Genomic DNA, 23,764 nt, shown 5'->3' with positions numbered 1-23,764 from the left:
ACATGTAAAAGGGGAAACACTGATGTGTCACATGGGGTAAAAACCTGAAGCATCCGGTGGGGGCTTCCACTCACTACCAAATATGGTGATGAGAGGAAGCCCAGTGGCCAGCAGTGGGAGAAGATGGAGCGAGATGAAACTGGGCCAACATTCTGCTCATTTCTTAATCGATGAAACATTTGATCTCAATACAGTTTTCTGTTCCCAAAACTAGAATCTGTTACGAACAGAATGCACTAAATGATGTATTCTTGACCATTTGAGAAAGTTCCTAAAAATGGCATTATTTAGAAGGAGTGCAAGGTCAAATTAAAGTTGTTACACATGCACACTTCAGAGAGGAGATAGATGAGTTTAGTTGTGTGTTCTAATACAGTCTAGGTAGATAGGTTTGGGTTAGTTATCTGTGTTCTAATACAGTCTAGGTAGATGGGTTTGGGTTAGTTATCTGTGTTCTAATACAATCTGGGTAGATGGGTTTGGGTTAGTTATCTGTGTTCTAATACAGTCTAGGTAGATGGGTTTGGGTTAGTTATCTGTGTTCTAATACAGTCTAGGTAGATAGGTTTGGGTTAGTTTTCTGTGTTCTAATACAGTCTAGGTAGATGGGTTTGGGTTAGTTATCTGTGTTCTAATACAATCTGGGTAGATGGGTTTGGGTTAGTTATCTGTGTTCTAATACAGTCTAGGTAGATGGGTTTGGGTTAGTTATCTGTGTTCTAATACAGTCTAGGTAGATAGGTTTGGGTTAGTTTTCTGTGTTCTAATACAGTCTAGGTAGATGGGTTTGGGTTAGTTATCTGTGTTCTAATACAGTCTAGGTAGATAGGTTTGGGTTAGTTTTCTGTGTTCTAATACAGTCTAGGTAGATGGGTTTGGGTTAGTTATCTGTGTTCTAATACAGTCTAGGTAGATAGGTTTAGGTTAGTTATCTGTGTTCTAATACAGTCTAGGTAGATAGGTTTGGGTTAGTTATCTGTGTTCTAATAAAGTCTAGGTAGATGGGTTTGCGTTAGTTATCTGTGTTCTAATACAGTCTAGGTAGATGGGTTTGGGTTAGTTATCTGTGTTCTAATACAGTCTAGGTAGATGGGTTTGGGTTAGTTATCTGTGTTCTAATACAATCTGGGTAGATGGGTTTGGGTTAGTTATCTGTGTTCTAATACAGTCTAGGTAGATGGGTTTGGGTTAGTTATCTGTGTTCTAATACAGTCTAGGTAGATAGGTTTGGGTTAGTTTTCTGTGTTCTAATACAGTCTAGGTAGATGGGTTTGGGTTAGTTATCTGTGTTCTAATACAGTCTAGGTAGATAGGTTTAGGTTAGTTATCTGTGTTCTAATACAGTCTAGGTAGATGGGTTTGGGTTAGATATCTGTGTTCTAATAAAGTCTAGGTAGATGGGTTTGCGTTAGTTATCTGTGTTCTAATACAGTCTAGGTAGATGGGTTTGGGTTAGTTATCTGTGTTCTAATACAGTCTAGGTAGATGGGTGTGGGTTAGTTATCTGTGTTCTTATACAGTCTAGGTAGATGGGTTTGGATTAGTTATCTGTGTTCTAATACAGTCTAGGTAGATGGGTTTGGGTTAGTTATCTGTGTTCTAATACAGTCTAGGTAGATGGGTTTGGGTTAGTTATTTGTGCACATACAGTAGTGTTCCCTTCAAACCACAAACACTAAAGCCCAAGGCACAAACACACAAGGACACACTAGAATATAATAGAACATCTTCATTGTCCATTTAAATATTTCATAAAATATTATATAAATTTGATCAAATGTGGAATGATACCAGTCATCAGTCAATCATCAGGGTGACTTCTGACTACTGTTGATCTCTTTCCCACTAACAGGTATATTTTCTTGTGATATTTTCCCCCCCAGAATCCACACTAAAGTTTGAGGCCCTCTTGAAGGTGTGACACAGTCATCATCAGGCTGAGTTTGGTGCAAACCACAACACAAACAACCTGACAAAGATAAATGTCATTCAGTTTCCCAGATGTAACTATGCAGGTGTCATCATTACTGTATAAGATATTCATTGTATTTTCCATCTCTTAGATATATTGTGTTTTGTATTTGTGTCAAAGCAACAGTTAATGTCAAAACACCAGTTTAGTCAGTAGGTTGTTATGACGGTTCACTGCCACCCTATGGCCTCTGTTGTCTCTGCTAGTCAACATGATGGCTGCTGAAAGCTTCTTGGTAACTGAGTCACTCCTCATCTCTCTTCCAACCCCACTCATGAGGTTGGCCACGTTCCAGGCTGACTACATTGAAGTTGCCTGCCAGATGTCACATCTCTTAGATAGATGTTTAACATATCAGCTAACCAAATCAAATGCTATAGCAATCTGATGCCCAACAGCACAGTCGATGACTTGGCCAGCAGCCATGTCTTAATGGCTGCAGCCTGTCTTCAAAATAGGCGGCCTGGAACGAGACCGTCCTATCCTCGGTGTGGTTGATAGATTGAGCAGTATTGAGCTCTGACCTCATAGACACAGGAAACTATTAACCCTGCTCCTGCTCTCCCTCCCTCCCATCTCCCTCTGACCTCACAGACACAGGAAACTACTAACCCTGCTCCTGCTCTCCCTCCCTCCCATCTCCCTCTGACAGTTTCCTCTTCTCTTATCACTCTGGTTACAATTCAAATCTTTGGCCTCAAGTTCATTTCAAAGCCATAACTAAGTTTAATTTCTTTGTACAACTATGTTGAATAATGGGTAAAGATTTACCATGTTAGCCACAATCTCACTCAGATGTGACGATTGAAGCTTCAGGTTTCATTTGTCAAGATCTTTGAATCTTTCCTTAAATCTAAATCTCTTTGTAGTCCATTCTAATTGCAACCTGAGAACAAACTCATTTTCTTCAAGTGAGATGAAATTAATCTCTTTATAATTGATGTACAGGTAGTGGATATATAGGACATGGGATGTAATAATGTTCAATGTTTTTATTTATTCAACATAAGCTGGAGTGCACATGCTAAAAATATAATCAAATGACAAATTAATTAATTACATTCAATTTCAATCTATTACCATACATTATATTATTTCCAAAAATCTTAATCTGAGAAAGTAATGCGTGTTTATCCATTTAACAGGATCGTTACACCTGAGAGCTGAGAAAGATACCTTTTTTTCAGATTACTTCTCCTTGTACATTGGTGGGAGGAATGATCAGTAATATACAGAACATAATTAAACAGCAATATGAAGCCTGTATCGGCTGTTCTGCTGATTGTGATTAAAATAAAAATGAACTGCTTTTCTGATTTATTTTGGCACCAATTTGCAGTTCAGCTCTTACGAACTCTATTGCTCGCTAGTGTGTAGACGACTTCACAACATAGTTTATTATCTGGTGACTTCGTCTGGATGTTGGTCACTGTGAATACCTCATAGGGAGGAATTAAGACTTCTCTCTCTCCAGTAAATACAGAGTAATATGATATGTCAGCTCCAAGACATGTGGAGATCTCAAAGCAGGACGTCGCTCCAAATGAATCTCTGCCTATTCCCCTGCCTAGAGTGCTCAAGGTGAAGGTGCCGAAATCGATTTCTTTGATGACAATGTTCTGATCAAATTACACTTTGGTTCTATGATATGTGGTAATAGTGCTTTTTTGAGGTTGGTTCGGTTTCAGTTAGATTATTATAAAATAATAACTGATTTCGGTTTTGATTATTTCTTAAACATTAAATACACTATGCGTTATAAGGGTTGGATTCTGTAAAAACACAGAATAAAACAATTAATAAAAGTCCCATGATAGTAGTGACTTCCCATTACTGCTTATCACTTATTAACCATCATTTATTCACATTTCTTTAATAAAATATTTCAGTTGTTGTGTATGTTACATTTCTTTTATTTGATGACTTTATTCTTTCATTCCAAATAATCATCTAATCTCTACAGAGCTGCTGCCTATGCTGTCTGACAAAATCACTATTTTAGTTTTGTAAATATATGAACACTATTGCGACTATGAACATAGTTAATAGCTTTATGTAGCAGTAGCCTGTATCTATTGCTTTACAATTCAGGTCACTCTTCCATTTTCCAGTGCTCTTTAGAGTGTAGACGACTTTACACCACAGGTTATTCACTGCTGACTTCATCTGGATGTTGGTGACTTTGAATACCTCATAGGGAGGAATCAAAACTTCCCCCTCGTTTGCACAGGCAGAGTAATATGTCAGGTTAACACCAAAACATGTGTTGATCTCAAAGCAGGATGTGTCTCCAAAATCGTATAAGGTCTTATGTATAGAACTTGAGACAAAATAACCAAAGCGCATTTCTTTGTTGACAACATCCTGATCAAAAGTTACATTGGTTCTAAGGTAGGTGGTCCTACATGATGTTTGACTTTGTTTGAGAATCTGAATGGCGTCAGTTAGATAGAAGTGCAGGGAATGGTGCTGGAATGATGTTCCATACCCATATCTGCCTTCTCTAACTGCTTCGTTGAAGTTCAGGTAGATGGATTCGGATGGAGGTTGGGGTTTGTTATTTGTGTACAAATACATAGCGATGGAATGCACTTTTTGCAGACCATCTTTTGGAGTGGAGGCATGTTTCTCTGCAATGTCCCAGGCTCTTCTGAAGTTAGTGGTGGTGTTCTTCTCATGTGGGAGGAAGTAGCTCTCCACTCTCTTAAAGGCTTCGTCTCTGCAGACATCGTATTTGTCGTCAACAGAATCAGCTGCCATGTCCAGTGGGAAAATCTCCTTCTGTAACAGTAACATTCTTTAGGGACATTCTCCTTACAGACCTATCAGGTCCTTGCTTGGGTGATAAAATGTCTACCGATCCCTTATTGGCCGCAGTTTGTGAGGCCAACTGTGAGGAAAACAATAGTAGACTTGTGTGTTTGTCTGTTGGTTTATGTCAATGTGCAAAATGAAAGTACAAAATAATAGCACCGCCCAAGTCCCAAAGCAGGATGACAAAAATATGATAGACATTTGTTTTTTCTGCATAGCTCAGGGCGTAGTCAAAACAACATGAAGCCTATTCACAGGTATTGCCCATAACATTTAAGGACACTCTTTTCTTGTCAGAAAAAACAGTCGTGGGACACTATTTTTTAAAATTATGTCTCTGTAAAAGGAGTACTTGTTCAACTTATCTCTGTAAAATGAGTACTTGTTCAACTTAAAAATATAAATGAACCCTGCTGGTGTTAAATGTAAAGTTGTATGAACTTATACTTTATAATGTAACAAATGTTATTGCCTCGTTTTGTTAACTCAACTTGATTTCCTGATTTGCCATAATTTATTATAAGCAGGGTAAATCAACTAAACTAGGTAAATGAAATATTAGGTTTGAGGTTGTATTTTTCTTAGGGTACCTGTGTCACCAGTCCAAAGTGAAGACAGAGAATCAAAACCAAGACAGAGATGTAGTTTTTCTTCTTCTCAGTGCTCTTCACATCTAAAGATGAGAACACAACCAGTCAAAGGATGAGAAACATTTCCATTGTGCCTTTACATACAAATAAGTTGCAGCTACATACAAAACGGTTGTCATTGCTAAAAAATATCTCACCATCAATTAAGGAATATCCACCACCCATGTTGCAGAAGTTGTTGACCTCAAATCTACAGCATGTTCAAAGTATATAATCAAATAAAGTTAACTCTTATTTCAACAACCCAAGTGATACAACAACAACAACCTGTTCCTAAGACTGGAATAATATGTCACATCCTGTCAAATGGAGAAGCACTCACCTGCACTCTGTACTAGTAACTATTGATGCAAGGAGCTCTTCAATCAAACTCTTCTTACAGTGTATCAGTTCTCTCTGTCATCCCAACCATGCGTTTCTTTTTATAGCTGTGATAATAACGATCCATCCCATACAGTGACGTTGAGGTCTTGACTGAAAGAGAACCTTAAAGTTACTTTCTCTTTCAATTTGGATACATCTTTACCTTCACGTTCTTCATTACAATGTAATATCTTTATAGTGATACTGAGATATATCAAATCAAATCAAATCCAAAAATTGTATTTGCCACATGCGCCGAATACAACAGGTGTAGACATTACAGTGAAATGCTTACTTACAAGCCCTTAACCACCAATGCAGTTTTTTAAGAAAATAGTGTGTAAAGTGTTAAGTAAAACATAGATAAGTAACTAAAGCTGTACCTGTAGTTAGTACTACATCCACCCAGGTCTCTGTCACCAACACTACATCTGTACCTGTAGTTAGTACTACATCCACCCAGGTCTCTGTCACCAACACTACAGCTGTACCTATAGTTAGTACTACATCCACCCAGGTCTCTGTCACCAACACTACATCTGTACCTGTAGTTAGTACTACATCCACCCAGGTCTCTGTCACCAACACTACAGCTGTACCTGTAGTTAGTACTACAGCCACCCAGGTCTCTGTCACCAACACTACAGCTGTACCTGTAGCTAGTATTACGTCCACCCAGGTCTCTGTCACCAACACTACAGCTGTACCTGTAGCTAGTAATACGTCCACCTTTGACTCTGTCCCTGAATCTAAGGTTTCTGTGTGATGCTCTCTCTCCTATGGAATAGAGTAGAGCTATAGAGTTGTATAATAGTTCATGTAGGTAGATGTCATGTGGAACAGTGGAATCATCCCCAGCCAGCTCTCTATGTCTCGCTGAGTCTCTCTCTCTATGTCTCTCTCTCTGTGTCTCTGTCTCTGTCTGTCTCTCTCTCTCTCTCTGTCTCTCTCTCTCTCTCTCTCTCTCTCTCTCTCTCTCTCTCTCTCTCTCTCTCTCTCTCTCTCTCCCCCTCTCTCTCTCTCTCTCTCTCTCTCCCTCTGTCTCTCTCTCCCTCTTTCTGTCTCTCTCTCTGTCGCTCTCGCTCGCTCTCTCATTCTTTCTCTCTCTCCTCTTTCTGTCTCTCTCTCTGTCGCTCTCTCGCTCGCTCTCTCATTCTTTCTCTCTCTATTTATGTATTGGATGATTTTCAACTCTGATTCTCTGTGTGGTTTATAGGTATTGGATGGAAGGGGAGCCTAATAACTTGAATGTCAAGGTGGCTTGTGTTGAGATCTCACAGACAGCAACCAGACCCATGAAGAGTTGGAAGGATGCACCATGACATCTGGTCTTAAAAAACCATCAACTGGGTCTGTGAAGATAACACTCACTATGTATAGACTATCCCTGTGCCTAGGCTTAAGCGCTTAAGATGTTTTTTTCTCTCTCTCTCTCGCTCTCTCTCTCTCTCTCTCTCTCTCTCTCTCTCTCTCTCCTCTCTCTCTCTCTCTCTCTCTCTCTCTCTCTCTCTCTCTCTCTCTCTCTCTCTCTCTCTCTCTCTCTCTCTCTCGTAGTTACTATGTTGATGGTTGGATACAGTGCTGAATGGTGAAGTGATGTTTCCACCTAGTGCAGGGTTCTTCAATTCCGGTCCTTGAGGGCCGAAACACTTCAGTTTTTTATTTCTACCTGGTAGTTAATTGTACTCACCTGGTGTCCCAGGTCTGAATTAGCCCCTGATTAGAAGGAGAGGATGAAAAACAGAGGTGTTTCGGCCCTCCAGGACCGGAATTGAAGAACCCTGACCTAGTGGTTAAAGAGTCTCAGCGGTCTAAGGCACTCTATTGCAGTGCTAGCTGTGCCACTAGAGATCCTGGTTCGAATCCAGGCTCTGTCGTAGCCGGCCGCGACCAGGAGACCCATGGGGCGGCGTACAATTGGCCCAGCGTCATCCAGGGTAGGGGAGGGAATGGCCAGTAGGGATGTAGCTCAGTTGGTAGAGCATGGCGTTTGCAATGCCAATGTTGTGGGTTCGATTCCCACAGGGGTCAGTATAAAAAAATAAATAAAGAATAATGTATGTAAGCACTCACTAACTGTAAGTCGCTCTGGATAAGAGCGTCTGCTAAATGACTAAAATGTAAATGTCAGAGAGAGATTAACTCACCATCGAGGTGAAATAGTGGTATTACAGACTTGCCTATGGACTCTTTCTCAATTCATTCTTCCTCAATTCCTCCTCTCTCCTTGCTTCCTTCTCAAAATGCATTGGATAATATGGTCCAAGAGGAGGGACCATGGACATTCTCCTCTAATAGGGTTGAGAAGGAGGAGAGGAATCGATGAAAGACTAATTTAGATAGAGCCTTAGTGTCAGACAGAGCCATAGAGCAGGGTTTCCCAAACTCGGTCCTGGGACCCACGCTGTGTGCACGTTTAGTTTTTTGCCCTAGCACTACACAGCTGATTCAAATAATCAAACTGGATGATGAGTTGGTTATTTGAATCAGCTGTGTAGTGCTAGCGCAAAAAACAAAATGTGCATCCAATAGTGTATGGACCTCACTTTGTGCACGGGGGCATTGTCATGCTGAAACAGGAAAGGGCCATCCCCAAACTGTTGCCACAAATTTGGACGTACAGAATCGTTTACAATGTCATTGTATGTTGTAGCATTAAGATTTCCCTTCACTAGCCCGGACCAAAAAAAACTGCCCCAGACCCTTATTCCTCCTCCACCAAACTTTACAGTTAGCACTATGCATTGGGGCAGGTAGCATTCTCCTGGCATCCGCCAAACCCAGATTCATCTGTCGGACTGCCAGATGGTGAAGCATGATTCATCACTCCAGAGAATGTGTTTCCAATGCTCCATAGTCCAATGGCGGCGAGCTTTACACCACTCCAGCCTACGCTTAACATTGACCATAGAGATCTTAGGCTTGTGTGCGGCTGCTCGGCCATGGAAACCCATTTCATTAAGCTCCAGACAAACAGTTATTGTGCTGATGTTGCTTCTAGAGGCAGTTTGGAACTCGGTAGTAAGTGTTGCAACTGAGGACAGACGATTTTTACGCGCTATGCGATTCGGCACTCGGCACTCGTCCTGTGAGCTTGCATGGCCTACCACTTCACGGCTGAGCCGTTGTTGCTCCTAGACGTTTCCACTTCACAATAACAGCACTTACAGTTGACCGGGGCAGCTCTAGCAGGGCAGAAATTTCACAAACTGACTTGTTGGAAAGGTGGCATCTTATGACGGTGCCACGTTAAAGGTCATTGAGCTCTTGAGTAAGGCCATTCGACTGCCAATGTTTGTCTATGGAGATTGCATGGCGGTGTGTTCGATTTTATACACCTGTCAGCAACGGGTGTGGCTGAAATATCAACATCCACTAATTTCAAGGGGTGTCCACATACTTTTGTATATATAGTGTATGTTTAAAACAGATGTGCACGATGGGAAACAAACATGTTTCCATTCGAAGCTAAAGTGGGGGGAGTCACTTGGTGGCCAGTGATTTGTTGATTTGACAGTTTCTCATCTGTTAAAACGGTGTCACTTACGGTAAGGGACAGGAACAGACACAGGGCAGAGGTAACGATATCACAAGATCCTGGGTAGACAGAAAACACTGTACGTTGTTGGAGATATCTGAGGCCATCGATGCTGAGCCAGATATGAATAAAAGGTTTGACAGAGGTGAGATGGAGGAGAGGATTGTGGATATCTACGTCAGTGCAGACACCCTGAGAGACGGTGAGAGCCGCACCAAGAGAGAAGAGACAGCAGACACTGCTCCTAATAATGGACCAGGAGACCAATCCTCAGGAAACAGCCACACAGTCTCTCTCACATGCACACACACACAGAAATGTCCATGCACACACATGCACGCACAAGACAAAACACGTGCTCGCGCACACATGCACACATTGTTGTTGCAGATTATAAGGCCTCAAAGAACTCAACTGCAGAGAGAGACCAGCTACAGACAAGATACATGTGGTTTAACATCACCATGACAACATAATGTAACACATAAAGCAGCCATCAGTGCACACAACTTCCTCCTTCATTCTCACACACGCCCACAATGTAGGTACTAGATTCAGTCTGCAGCGCAGAAGATCAGCGCTATAGTGGAATTGAAATTCAAAGGCAATGTTCCCACCTATGCGGAGACTGCATTCACGGTAAACTCAGCTTAATTGAAAATTAACTTTACGTTTCAATAGAGCTATAGCGCATATCTTCTCCTCTACGGATTGAATCTAGGTCTCACTGTCAGAGTGAGCCACAGCAGAGGAAGAAGAAAATTAAGGTAATGACGGAGAGAGAGAACAAAAAGAGAAAAAAAGTATAGTTATGTTAAGATTTAGAGGACAGTATGTATGTAAACATATAGTAATCTGTCAAATGTTTGTATTCATAGTTTTTTAGCAACGTGACATGTAATTTGCCATGTAGTCTTATGATTTGTTTTTTTCTTCATTTTTTTCATGATCAATTAACAGCATCAATGTCTTTAATAAGAAGAAGAACAAATCCCCAGATGTAGTAATAAAGGAACAATGTCCTCTGAGGTCTACCAGCTTCCTGATTGAATGTGATTGGATACTTTAAACAGTGTTAAACAGAGACAGAAGGCAGAAAAGTACTGAGAGGGCACACATGCACACGCACATACATGCACACACACACACACACACACACACACACACACACACACACACACACACACACACACACACACACACACACACACACACACACACACACACACACACACACACACACACACACAAGAACACACACACACACACACACACACACACACACATACACACACCCACTCACACACACAGTCGACCCAAATTAATAAACAAACAACACAGCATCAGCTTAGTTAATTTATTCAAATATGACTTGTGTTAGGGTTGACAAATCACTTACATTTCTAGGACAAAAACACAGAACAGAATGATCAAAGATGAAGAGGACGTTGCACCAAACTGTCTGGTCTACAAGCCTTCATCACAAATTGGACCCTATTTCACTTTGTAGTGCACTATATGGAGAATAGGGTGCCATTTTGGATGCAACCCAAGTCTCCTTCTTATTGGTGGATGGAGCCTTGAAGCATCCTGCCACCATCTGTGGGCCACAGACAGAGAACAGAGAGGGACCGGGTGGAGACACATCAGATCAACTATTTATTCATATCGCCAAGATTTGCATTATTCATTCTTTACTGAATGGTTAAACATATTTCTACATGGTGTTTTCTTTCTGGACTACATTTTGTAATAGCTTTCCACTAGGCAAAAACTGGTTGAATCAACGTTGTTTCCATGTGATTTCAAACCCCAAAAATCACTGTGATGATGTTGAATCAACTTTTGGATTTGCTAAAAGTAATCAACGTAAGGGTATTTCATATTTTTTCACCCAACTCAACCAAATGTAAATCAAAACCAGACGTTGAACTGACGTCTGTTAATAGGCCAAGAGTGTGCAAAGCTGTCATCAAGGCAAAGGGTGGCTATTTGAAGAATCTCAAATATAAAATATATTTTGATTTGTTTAACACTTCTTTGGTTACTGCATGATTCCATATGTGTTATTTCATAGTTTTGATGTCTTCACGACTATTCTGTAATGTAAAAAATAGTAAAAATATATAGAAAAAGCCTTGAATGAGAAGGTGTTCTAAAACTTTTGCCTGGTAGTATATATATATTTATCTTTCTTAACAACAGACATTTCTGTACAACCTCAAGAAGAGAGTCTGGATTGGTCTGACAGACTCTATTAATGAGGGGACCTGGAAATGGGTGGACAGCAGACCACTGTCCACAGGGTGAGAGATGATAACTAATCTGTCAATAAGACTCCATTCAACATTTTTCTATACATGTTGTTGTTATTGATGATAGCAGTAAACAAAGTTAACTTTAAGATGAAACATTCCTGTATATTATTTAGGATTGTAATGTTCTGTGATTTCTGACTGTTGTTAACCCTGTCATACTGGTATTAACATTGATATCGAAATGTTTTTTAACCCTGTAGGTACTGGTATTAACCATGATATCTGACTGTTTTTAACCCTGTAGGTACTGGTATTAACCATGATATCTGACTGTTTTTAACCCTGTAGGTTACTGGTATTAACCAGGATATCTGACGGTTTTTAACCCTGTAGGTACTGGTATTAACCAGGATATCTGACTGTTTTTAACCCTGTAAGTACTGGTATTAACCATGATATCTGACTGTTTTTAACCCTGTAGGTACTGGTATTAACCATGATATCTGACTGTTTTTAACCCTGTAGGGACTGGTATTAACCATGATATCTGACTGTTTTTAACCCTGTAGGTACTGGTATTAACCATGATATCTGACTGTTTTTAACCCTGTAGGTACTGGTATTAACCATGATATCTGACTGTTTTTAACCCTGTAGGTTACTGGTATTAACCAGGATATCTGACTGTTTTTAACCCTGTAAGTACTGGTATTAACCATGATATCTGACTGTTTTTAACCCTGTAGGTACTGGTATTAACCATGATATCTGACTGTTTTTAACCCTGTAGGGACTGGTATTAACCATGATATCTGACTGTTTTTAACCCTGTAGGTACTGGTATTAACCATGATATCTGACTGTTTTTAACCCTGTAGGGACTGGTATTAACCATGATATCTGACTGTTTTTAACCCTGTAGGTACTGGTATTAACCATGATATCTGACTGTTTTTAACCCTGTAGGTACTGGTATTAACCATGATATCTGACTGTTTTTAACCCTGTAGGTACTGGTATTAACCATGATATCTGACTGTTTTTAACCCTGTAGGTACTGGTATTAACCATGATATCTGACTGTTTTTAACCCTGTAGGTACTGGTATTAACCATGATATCTGACTGTTTTTAACCCTGTAGGTACTGGTATGACAAACAGCCTGATAATGCAGGTCCTACTGGGGATGACAACTGTGCTGAGATATACAAAGATCAGCATCTTCTAAAGGCATGGAATGACATGTCATGTGACAGCAAACTCAACTGGATTTGTGAGAAAGTGGTTTAACATCACCATGACAACATACTGTAACACGTACAGTAGCCTACAGTGCACACAACTTCTCTCTCTGTGTGTCTCTCGCTCTCTCTCTCTCTCTCTCTCTCTCTCTCTCTCTCTCTCGCTCTCTCTCTCTGTGTCTCTCTCTGTGTCGCTCTCTGTGTCTCTCTCTGTGTGTGTCTCTCTCTCTCTCTCTCTCTCTCTCTCTCTCTCTCTCTCTCTCTCTCTCTCTCTCTCTCTCTCTCTCTCTCTCAAACCTACAAACCACTTATTGTTGTTTATTTGTTTGTAGTAGCATATTAATAAAAGTCCTACTTATTTCCTGCTTGTATCTTCCTGTGTACCAGTAGTTATGTTTCACACATCATCAGATACAACATGACGTTAACATATTTGACTTTTTGCACACTCTACATGCAGTGCATTTCATCAATTACAATGCAAATACATTCTTCTTACTTGCTACATATATTTACATGCTCCCATTTAGGTCTGGTGCAAACATTCTCAACCCTACCAAACCACCATTACATACACTGTATATGAGTGTAGTAGTACTTAATCATTTTTGACAGTCAGTCTTTGTTGTCAAGTTACATATAAGCACAATATCATCATATTTGACTGTTGTTCCCCTATATGGGTCCCAAAAGAGGGAAGAGAAGTGGTTCAACCAGCTGTCACTCAAAAACTCCTCCACCAATCAGGTTCATCAAGAGAGAGGAGAGTAAACAATCTGGGGAGTAAACAGAGGGTCCAAATCAGCAGAAAGGTGAAAGGAAGGCGGAGTTCTGGAAACTCCCTGAATTATCTTGGGGCTGTTACATATGATATTTAATATATGTTAACAGCTAGACTTTGTTCTCCACTCCCCCTCTATTATCTATGTCTTCCTGGTATGATAGTGTCCTGTCCATCACCACAAATAGCAAGTCCCATTCCCTGGGCAGGAGGACTGTGTTGAGATATACTCTGGACAAGATGACCATGTAGAGACATGGAATGATTTATATTGTGCAGCAGAAAATGGTTTTACAATAACCACTGTAACAATCTCTCACACGCACACATGCACATAAGTACGTACACAAGTATGCAAACTTGTTCTATTTTTTGTATTAGCATAGCCACAACTACCCGTGTCATGTTGTTGATACTTCCCTAGAGTTAACACCTACAGCAGTCACACTGACAGAGACACACAGATGACTCATAGACAGAGATATCACTGGAAGCAGAGACTTAACGTATAGTAGACCTACATAGAAAGAAAGACCCAGGCATTGTTAAAGATGTCAAAGGTCATCTATGTTGAGCCAGATATGAACAACAAGGTCAAGTTGGAGATGGAGGAGGGGATTGTGGATATCTGTAGGTGCTGGTGTTAACCATGATATCTGACTGTTTTTAACCCTGTAGGTACTGGTATGACCAACATCCTGATAATGCAGGTCCTACTGGGGAGGCGGACTGTGCTGAGATACACAAAGATCAGAGTCCTCTGGAGGCCTGCAATGACATGTCATGTGACAGCAAACTCAACTGGATTTGTGATATAGAAATTAAAATATGTACAGGTTAAAAGTAATGACTAAATGTTCCACCCTTAAATATAGTTGTGAAATGTTCTTGTTTTAAGTATGATTAGTACTTTCTTAGTAGTGACTAATTATTACACTCCGAAACTGTGTGAGATGTGTTAGAATCTACTACCTGGTAATGTGTGAGTGTAGGACCAGTAAAGACTATGACATTGTGTTACTATTTAGCAATGTGAGTAGGAGTTAGACCGGATGGCGAAGAAGAAGGAGAACTGTTAAACATGGTGCAGAATATTGTGAGAACGGCGATAACTGAGGAATGCAGGGAGTAGACTATGATAAGAAAATGTGTGTTTATGTATGTGTGTGTATGTGTGTGTATGTATGTGTGTATGTGTGTGTATGTATGTGTGTGTGTGTGTGTATGTGTGTTTGTGTGTGTGTGAACTGATGGTCAGGAGAGCAGTTTTAAAGTGGAAAACTACAGCCCGTCTACAGAGGGGTGTGATTTTCGTATGACGTGTGCGTCTAAAAATATTGTACGACCATTTTGTGGCAGAATTCTCAATTAATAAAGGCCTGACTATGCAAACCGGGACTCTGTCCGTTTCTTGATCCAAAAGCATTACAACCTTTTGGGAGACGCACAGAGACACTGAAAATGTTAGTTAAATAATTCTCATAACAATATGTGAGAAAGTGGTTTAACATCACCATGACAACATACTGTAACACATACAGCATCATACAGTGCACACAACTTACTCCTTCTCTCTCTCTCTCTCTCTCTCTCTCTCTCTCTCTCTCTCTCTCTATTTCTCTCTCTCTCTCTCTCTTTCTCTCTTTCTCTCTCTCTATCAAACCCACATACACACATGCATGCACACAAACGTAGTATTTAGTTTTAGTTTCATGTGAATGTAAGTCCTACTTATTTCCTGTTTGTAGTTTCCTGTGTACCAGTAGTTATGTTTCACACATCATCAGAGTCAACCTGAATTTAGTTCATTGGTGAAAGGCCAGAGCAGAAACAGGCACAGAGACAGACACAGGGGTAACGTTAGGACCAGAAACTGAGAATAGACTGAAAACACAAACAGTTTTTGGAGAAGTCTGAGGCCATCTATGCTGAGCCATATATGACCAAGAAGGTCAAGTTTGACAGAGGTGAGATGGAGGAGAGGATTGTGGATATCTACATCAGTGCAGACACCCTGAGAGACGGTGAGACCAGCACCAAGAGAGAAGAGATAGCAGACACTGCTCCTAATAATGGACCAGGAGACCAGCACTCAGGTAACACACACACACACACACACACACACATACACACACATAAAACATAATATTTTATTTTATGTGTCCACAGAGCCTGATAGCTCAGGGAAGAGACCCTTCCTAGTTGCTGCAGTGTGTCTGGGGCTGCTGTGTGTTCTACTGGCTGGGATCATAGGCCTGTCTGTCTACTGTAAGTTTGTGTCCAAGTTCATAGCTTATCACCTACTTGTAAGAAGTGCTGGTTACTAGGCCTATTTCCCTGGTGTTTTACCTAGTAACTATGTGTTTATACTTTGTAGATAACAGAGCCATCAAAGATTCTGAGGATAAAAGGAACAACTTGATCCAGCTACAGACCAGATACAACAACCTGACTAAAGAGAGAGACCAGCTACAGGCCAGATACAACAACCTGACTAAAGAGAGAGACCAGCTACAGACCAGCTACAACAACTTGACTGCTGAGAGAGACAGCCTTCAGAATTTGCTTTGTGGTCAGTGAAATGGTTTTCATACCTTTCTTAATTATAAAGTCAATTTGTTCATTGAGATCTAGTCCAGTAAATCATGGAAAATAAAATGTGATGTTTATTGTGTTGTTTTGTATCATATTGTATCAGTGTTGTGTTGTGTCATCAAACAGAGAAACCCTGTTGTTTTGATGGATGGAAGAAGTTTGACTGCAGTTGTTACTTCCTCTCTACTGAGGAGAAAACTTGGGAGGAGAGTAGACAGGACTGTGTAGACAGAGGAGCAGACCTGGTGATAATAAACAGCAAAGAAGAACAGGTGAGAGAGAGAGAGAGAGAGAGAGAGAGAGAAAGAGCGAGGGGGGGGGGGGGGGGGGGGGGGGTGAACCTTTTAGAAATGACAGCACTTTTAGTACATTGTCCCCCAGACATCCTAACCTCTCACCATTACAATAACAGGAGAGGTTATCGTGTCTTGGGGGTATGATATTTGTGCATCTTTAACTTTCTCTCTCATCATTTTTCGCAATTCATTCAGCACTATCTGTAATCATGGTAGCATCCACATTAAGTACAAGTGTTTAGAAACATATTCTATTATTATTTACAATAAAAGTGACTGCAAAATGACACTATACATTATTACCATTCATTTCTATTGGGCACAAAATAATGTGAAACACAACCAAAACAAACAGCAAATGCTTTCAACAAGTTTGTAGAGTCACAAGCTTGATGTGGTCATTGCGTGTTATAAATATGGGACCAAATACTAAACTTTGACTACTTTAATACACATATAATTGAATTTGTCCGAATACTTTTGGTCCACTAAAATGGGGGGACTATGTAAAAAAAGGGCTGTCATTTCTAAACGGTTCACCCAATGTGGATGAAAATACTCTACAATGAAAGCTGTCAGCCTGCACTTTAACCTCATAGTCATTATCATGTCAAATCCAAAGTGCTGGAGTACAGAGCCAAAACAACCAAAAATGTGTCCATACTTTTGGAGCTCCATGTATATATATATATCTTTCTCAACAACAGGAGTTTATCTACAATCTCAGGAAGAGAGTCTGGATTGGTCTGACTGACAGAGAGAGAGAGGGGACCTGGAAATGGGTGGATGGAACAACACTGACCACAGAGTAAGAGATTATAACTACTGTGACAATGAGGCTCCAATATTCAGTTCATTCAACTTTTTATCTATACAGGTTATTGTCATTGATGGCAGCAGTCAACTAAATTGAATTTAAACTGTAACTTTTCTGTATATTATTTAGGATTGTGATGTTCTAACTGTGATATCTGACTGTTTTTAACCCTGTAGGTACTGGTATTAACCATGATATCTGACTGTTTTTAACCCTGTAGGTACTGGTATTAAACATGATATCTGACGGCTTTTAACCGTGTAGGTACTGGTATTATCCATTATATCTGATGGTATTTAACCCTGTAGGTATTGGTATTAACCATGATATCTGACTGTATTGGCGGCGCACAATTGGTCCAGCGTTGTCCAAGGTAGGGGAGGGTTTGGCCGGCAGCGATGTGGGTTCGTTTCCCACGGGGGGCCAGTATGAAAAAAAAACATTTAAAAAAAACATGTATGCATTCACTAACTGTAAGTCGCTCTGGATGAGAGTGTCTGCTAAATGACTAAAATGTAAATGTATTTAACACTGTAGGTACTGGTATTATCCATGATATCTGACTGTTTTAAACCCTGTAGGTATAGGTATGACCAACAGCCTGATAATGCAGGTCCTACTGGGGGTGAGGACTGTGTTGAGATACACAAATATTGGAGTCCTCTAAAGGCATGGAATGACATGTCATGTGACAGCAAACTCAACTGGATTTGTGAGATAAGGGTTTAACATCACCATGACAACATACTGTAACACGTACAGTAGCCTACAGTGACACAACTTCCTCTCTCTCTCTCTCTCTCTAACCTACAAACACACTTATTGTTATATTTGTTTGTAGTAGCATATTAATAAAAGTCCTACTTATTTCCTGTTTGTAGCTTCCTGTGTACCAGTACTTTGTCAAAGACTCCAGCCACCCTAGTCATAGACTGTTCTCTCTGCTACTGCACGGCAAGCTGTACCGAAGTACCAAGTCTAGGTCCAAAAGACTTCTCAACAGCTTCTACCCCCAAGCCATAAGACTCCTGAACAGCTAATCATGGCTACCCGGACTATTTGCACTGCCCCCCCACGCCATCCTTTTACGCTGCTGCTACTCTGTAAATTATTTATGCATAGTCACTTTAGCTCTACCCACATGTACATATTACTTCAACTACCTCAACTAGCCGGTGCCCCCGCACAATGACTTTGCACCGGTACCCCCCTGTATATATAGCCTCCCTACTGTTATTTTATTTTACTTCTGCTCTTTTTTTCTCAACACTTTTTTTGTTGTTGTTTTATTTTTACTTTTTTGTTAAAAATAAATTCACTGTTGGTTAAGGGCTGTAAGTAAGCATTTCACTGTAATGTCTGCACGTGTTGTATTCGGCGCATGTGGCAAATAAAATTTGATTTGATTTGATTTGAGTAGTTATGTTTCACACATCATTAGATCCAACATGACGTTAGTACATTTGACTTTTTGCACACTCTACATGCAGTGCATTTAATCAATTACAATTCAAATACATTCTTCTTACTTGCTACATATATTTACATGCTCCCATTTAGGTCTGGTGCAAACATTCTCAACTCTACCAAACCACCATTACATACACTGTATAGGAGTGTAGTAGAGATATCAAAGGGTATCAAAGGATGTTTCTTAATCATTTTTGACAGTCAGTCTTTGTTGTCAAGTTACATATAAGCCCAATATCAAATGCTCATATTTGACTGTTGTTCCCCTATATGGGTCCCAAAAGAGGGAAGTGAAGTGGTTAAACCAGCTGTCACTCAAAAACTCCTCAACCAATAAGGTTCATCAAGAGAGAGGAGAGCCCTGGTGGTTTCTGTTGTCATCTCATCCTCACTGGTTAAGCCTACCAACCCTCAATATCCACTTGGAGCAGGTTATAGTGTCACATCTATTGTATGGACATTATAATGACCCATGTTTGTAGTCCTGGACCTCCTGAACATGTTGGTGTATATTTGGGAGTAAACAGAGGGTCCAAATCAGCAGAAAGGTGAAAGGAAGGAGGAGTTCTGGAAACTACCTGAATTATCTTGGGGCTGTTACATATGATATTTAATATATGTTAACAGCTAGACTTTGTTCTCCACTTCCCCTCTATTATCTATATCTTCCTGGTATGATAGTGTCCTGTCCATCATCACAAATAGCAAGTGCCATTCCCTGGGCAGGAGGACTGTGTTGAGATATACTCTGGACAAGATGACCATGTAGAGATATGGAATGATTTATATTGTGCCACGGAAAATAGTTTAACAATAACCACTGTAACAATCTCTCACATGCACACATTCACACAAGTACGTACACGAGTATGCAAACCTGTTCTATTTTTTTTGTATTAGCATAGCCACAACTACCCGTGTCATTTTGTTGATACTTCCCTAGAGTTAACACCTACAGCAGTCACATTGACAGAGACTCACAGATGACTCAGAGACAGAAATATCACTAGAAGCAGAGACTTTACGTATAGAGGGCTTGCAGTTGACGTACGACGCATCCTGGCGGCCATGTTGGAAGACCACCACATTAATTATAGAAGCATAGACTTAATGTATAGTAGACCTACATAGAAAGAAAGACCCAGGCATTGTTAAAGATGTCAAAGGTCATCTATGCTGAGCCAGATATGAACAACAAGGTCAAGTTTGACAGAGGTGAGATGGAGGAGAGGATTATGGATATCTACATCAGTGCAGACACCCTGAGAGACGCTGAGACCAGCACCAAGAGAGAAGAGACAACAGACACTGCTCCTAATAATGGACCAGGAGACCAGCACTCAGGTAACACACACACACACACAGCATGTCTCTTAGCCTGATAGCTCAAAGAAGAGACCCTTCCTACAGATGTAGGATCTCATTTTGATCACTCTTTTGATGCTGAGAATTTTCCTGAATAGCAGGAAATGCAAACTTTTAGTGTATTCAAGGTTTAAAAAGGTTCCTAAAGTTTGTAATTTCCACATTGAAATGCAAGACTTGATTTGCCCTAAAGAAGAAGGAAAAAACTCCATTAATTATAATTATCATAATACTTATCATTTTCTGTTGCTGCAGGACTATTTTCCAGTTATAGCAAACCTGCTCAAATTAAGATCCTACATCTGTATATTTTGCAGTGTGTATGAGGCTGCTCTGTGTTCGATCATAGGCCTTTCTGTCAACTGTGAATTTGTGTCATATGTTCATTGCTTGTCAACTAGTTGTAAGAAGTGCTGGTTGCTAGGCCTATTTACCTATTTATGTAAATAAGGTATTTTCATATGAAAATGTAATTAACTAACAAATAATGATCATTGTTGATGACCCACTCTTGATGATGGTATCTACATCTTACAGAGTGTGGCTTTAAAGCTGAAAAAACATAGGACTATGTCTATAATTGAGGAGGTTGTTTGTACCACAGTGTCTGACTGTCTGGTTCTCTGTGTTGTTTAGGTACTGGGGGGCAGGACAGCCTGATAATGGTGGTCAGTTCTCTGGGCAGGAGGACTGTGGTGAGATATACTATGGACAAGATTACACTGTAAAGACATGGAATGATGACAATTCTTTCAAAAAAATAATTGTTTAACAGTTGCCTACTGTAACAATGTTCTCTCTCTCTCTCTCTAGTAGTTACTATGTTGATGGTTGGATACAGTACTGAATGGTTAAGTGATGTTTCCACCTAGTGGTTAAAGAGAGAGATTAACTCACCATAGAGGTGAAATAGTGGTATTTCAGACTTGCCAACGGGCTTTTTCTCAATTCATCTTTCCTTGGTTCTTTCTCACGTCCTCTCTCCTCCCCTCCTTCTCAAAACACATTGGAGAATACAATCCTAGGAGAGGGACCTTGGACCTTCTCCTCTAATAGGGTTGAGAATGAAGATAGGAGGAATGGAGATAGAAGGAGAGGAGAGGAAAATGAGAGGAGATAGGAGGAGAGGAGATATGAAGAGAGGAGATAGGAGGGGAGGAGAGGAGATATGAAAAGAAAAGATATGAGGAGAGGAGATAGGAGGAGAGGAGATAGGAGGAGAGGAGATATGAGGAGAGGAGATAAGAGGAGAGGAGATAGGAGGAGAGGAGATAGGAGGAAAGGAGATATGAGGAGAGGAGATAGGAGGAGAGGAGATATGAGGAGAGGAGATAGGAGGACAGGAGATAGGAGGAGAGGAGATAGGAGGAGAGGAGATAGGAATAGAGGAGAGGAGAGGAGATAGAAGGAGAGGAGATGTGTGTGCTTACGTGTGAGTGTTTGTGATTGTAGGTGTGTTGTGGTATGTGTGTGCAGGTGCGTGCTTGCTTGAATATGTGAGTGTATGCATGCATGTGTATGCGTGCTTGTGTATATGTGTGTGTATGTGTTAGTGTGTATGTGTGTGTGTCGGGGGGTGGGTATATGTGCATGTGTGTGTGTTCTCACATCAGTTTGTTTCTCCTCAGGACCTGACGATTCAGGGAGAAGACTCTACAGGATGGTTGCTGTGAGCTTTGGGATGCTGTGTGTTCTACAAGTCACTCACAACATCTCCCTGAGACTAGTCTGTGAGTGTATTGTTATCTAATCATTACACTATATCAGACTTTCACAACAAGGTCCAAATTCACTAAATTCCTCCTCTGTTAGACATGTTTAAGGAACTTGCAAACCACATCCAAGATATTCTGTCCACTTTTAGCATTGTTTAGACTGTTTGTTTTTAATGCCTGTAACTTACAGTTGCATTAAGAAATTGTGCTTTTTACAATTGCTATATGTATCAATCCTTTCCAGAAAACAGAATCATCAAAGACTCTGAAGAGAAGCATTTTTCTCTTTATAAAACCAACCTGACTAAAGAGAGAGACCAGCTACAGGCCAGATACAACACCCTGACTAAAGAGAGAGACCAGCTACAGACCAGATACAACACCCTGACTGGTCAGAGAGACAGGCTTCATAATTTGCTTTCTGGTGAGTGAGCTGGTTTCCTCTAATATGAAGTCAATTTCTTAATTGAGCTCTAGTCCAGTGAATCATGGAAAATAAAATTTCTCATCTCTCAAAACCTGGGGAGGAAAGGAGGGAGGGACGGACGGAGGGAGGAGGGAGGGAGGGAGGGGGGAGGGGGAGGAGGAGGAAAGAGAGAGAGAGAGAGAGAGAGAGAGAGAGAGAGAGAGAGAGAGAGAGAGAGGAGAGAGAGAGTCAATACATTATTTACCATCAATTTCTATTGGGCACAAAATAATCAGAAACACAACCAAAACAAACAGGAAATGCATGATGTATTCATTGCGTGCTATGAATATGGGACCAAGTACTAAGCTTTGACTGCTTTAATACACATATAAGTGAATTTCTCCCAATACTTATGGTCCCCTGAAATAGGGGATTGTGTACATAAAGTGCTGTAATTTCTAAACGGTTCACCTGATATGGATGAAAATACCCTCAAATGAAAGCTGACAGTCTACACCTTAACCTCATAGTCATTCTATTATTTCAAATTCAAAGTGCTGGAGTTCAGCGCCAAAAACTAAACATAAATGTGTCACTGTCCCAATACTTTTGTAACTCACTGTATAAATATTTATCTTTCTCAACAACAGGATTTTCTCTTCAATCTCAAGAAGAGAGTCTGGATTGGTCTGACTGACTCTGTTAATGAAGGGACCTGGAAATGGGTGGACGGCAGACCACTGACCACCGGGTGAGAGATGAGACCTAATCTGTGAATAAAGCTCCATTCAAACTTTTTCTATGCAGGTTTTTGTCATTGATGGCAGCAGTCAACAAAGTTAACTTTAAGATGAAAAATGTCTGTACATTATTTAGATGTTGTAACTGTGATATCTGACTGTTTTTATCCGTCTAGGTACTGGTATTAACATGATATCTGACTGCTTTTAACCCTGTAGTCTCTCTCTCTCTCTCTCTCTCTCTCTCTCTCTTGTTCTCTCTCTCTCTCTCTCTCTCTCTCTCTTGTTCTCTCTCTCTCTCTCTCTCTTGTTCTCTCTCTCTCTCACTCTCTTTCTCCATCATGGAGAGTCCTTCTCCATCATGGACAGTCCTTCTCCATCATGGACAGTAAGAGAGGAACCCAGCAGGAACCTTCATCATACATCCTGGTCCCCTTCAACGACCCAGGTGGGTGTTAGCCTGGTCCCAGATCTGTTAGTGCTGTCCCACTCCAACATTATTGTCACATCACATGCCAAGTGCCTGCCCTGAAACTGGAGCAGAATGACTGTTTTAACACAAACTTATTTAATTTTATTTGTGTGGAATAACAATAAATTTTCACGTTCGATCAAGTCTTACACAATTAGCTATTTGTGGTGTGTGTGTGTGTTTGCAGGTTTTGGGCCTCTGATCATCACAATAAACACAGACATTTCAAACAGAGCATCAACACCCTGACAGCCATCAGACTAGGAGA

At 40.4% G+C, this 23,764-nt stretch overlaps 2 protein-coding genes across 2 annotated transcripts in view; one reads left to right on the top strand and one right to left on the bottom strand.

Annotated features, from left to right (window-relative positions):
* LOC311110201 (uncharacterized protein) overlaps nt 1–23,764 on the top strand; it is a gene marked incomplete at both ends in the record, with an annotated part of 397,005 nt that overhangs the window by 248,341 nt on the left and 124,900 nt on the right. The gene's annotated exons all lie outside the window — the stretch shown is intronic.
* On the bottom strand, nt 3,971–5,601 carry LOC311110174 (T-cell ecto-ADP-ribosyltransferase 1-like; the record flags this gene model as incomplete). Its single annotated transcript, XM_084188730.1, has 3 exons — nt 3,971–4,753; nt 5,377–5,459; nt 5,574–5,601. 3 exons carry the CDS (start codon nt 5,599–5,601, stop codon nt 3,971–3,973), a joined length of 894 nt encoding a protein of 297 aa, XP_084044856.1.

Source organism: Coregonus lavaretus (genome assembly GCF_964263955.1).
Source record: "Coregonus lavaretus genome assembly, contig: SUPER_35_unloc_2, whole genome shotgun sequence".
Taxonomy (NCBI): Eukaryota; Metazoa; Chordata; class Actinopteri; order Salmoniformes; family Salmonidae; genus Coregonus; species Coregonus lavaretus.
This window is presented reverse-complemented; position numbering and strand designations above follow the sequence as displayed.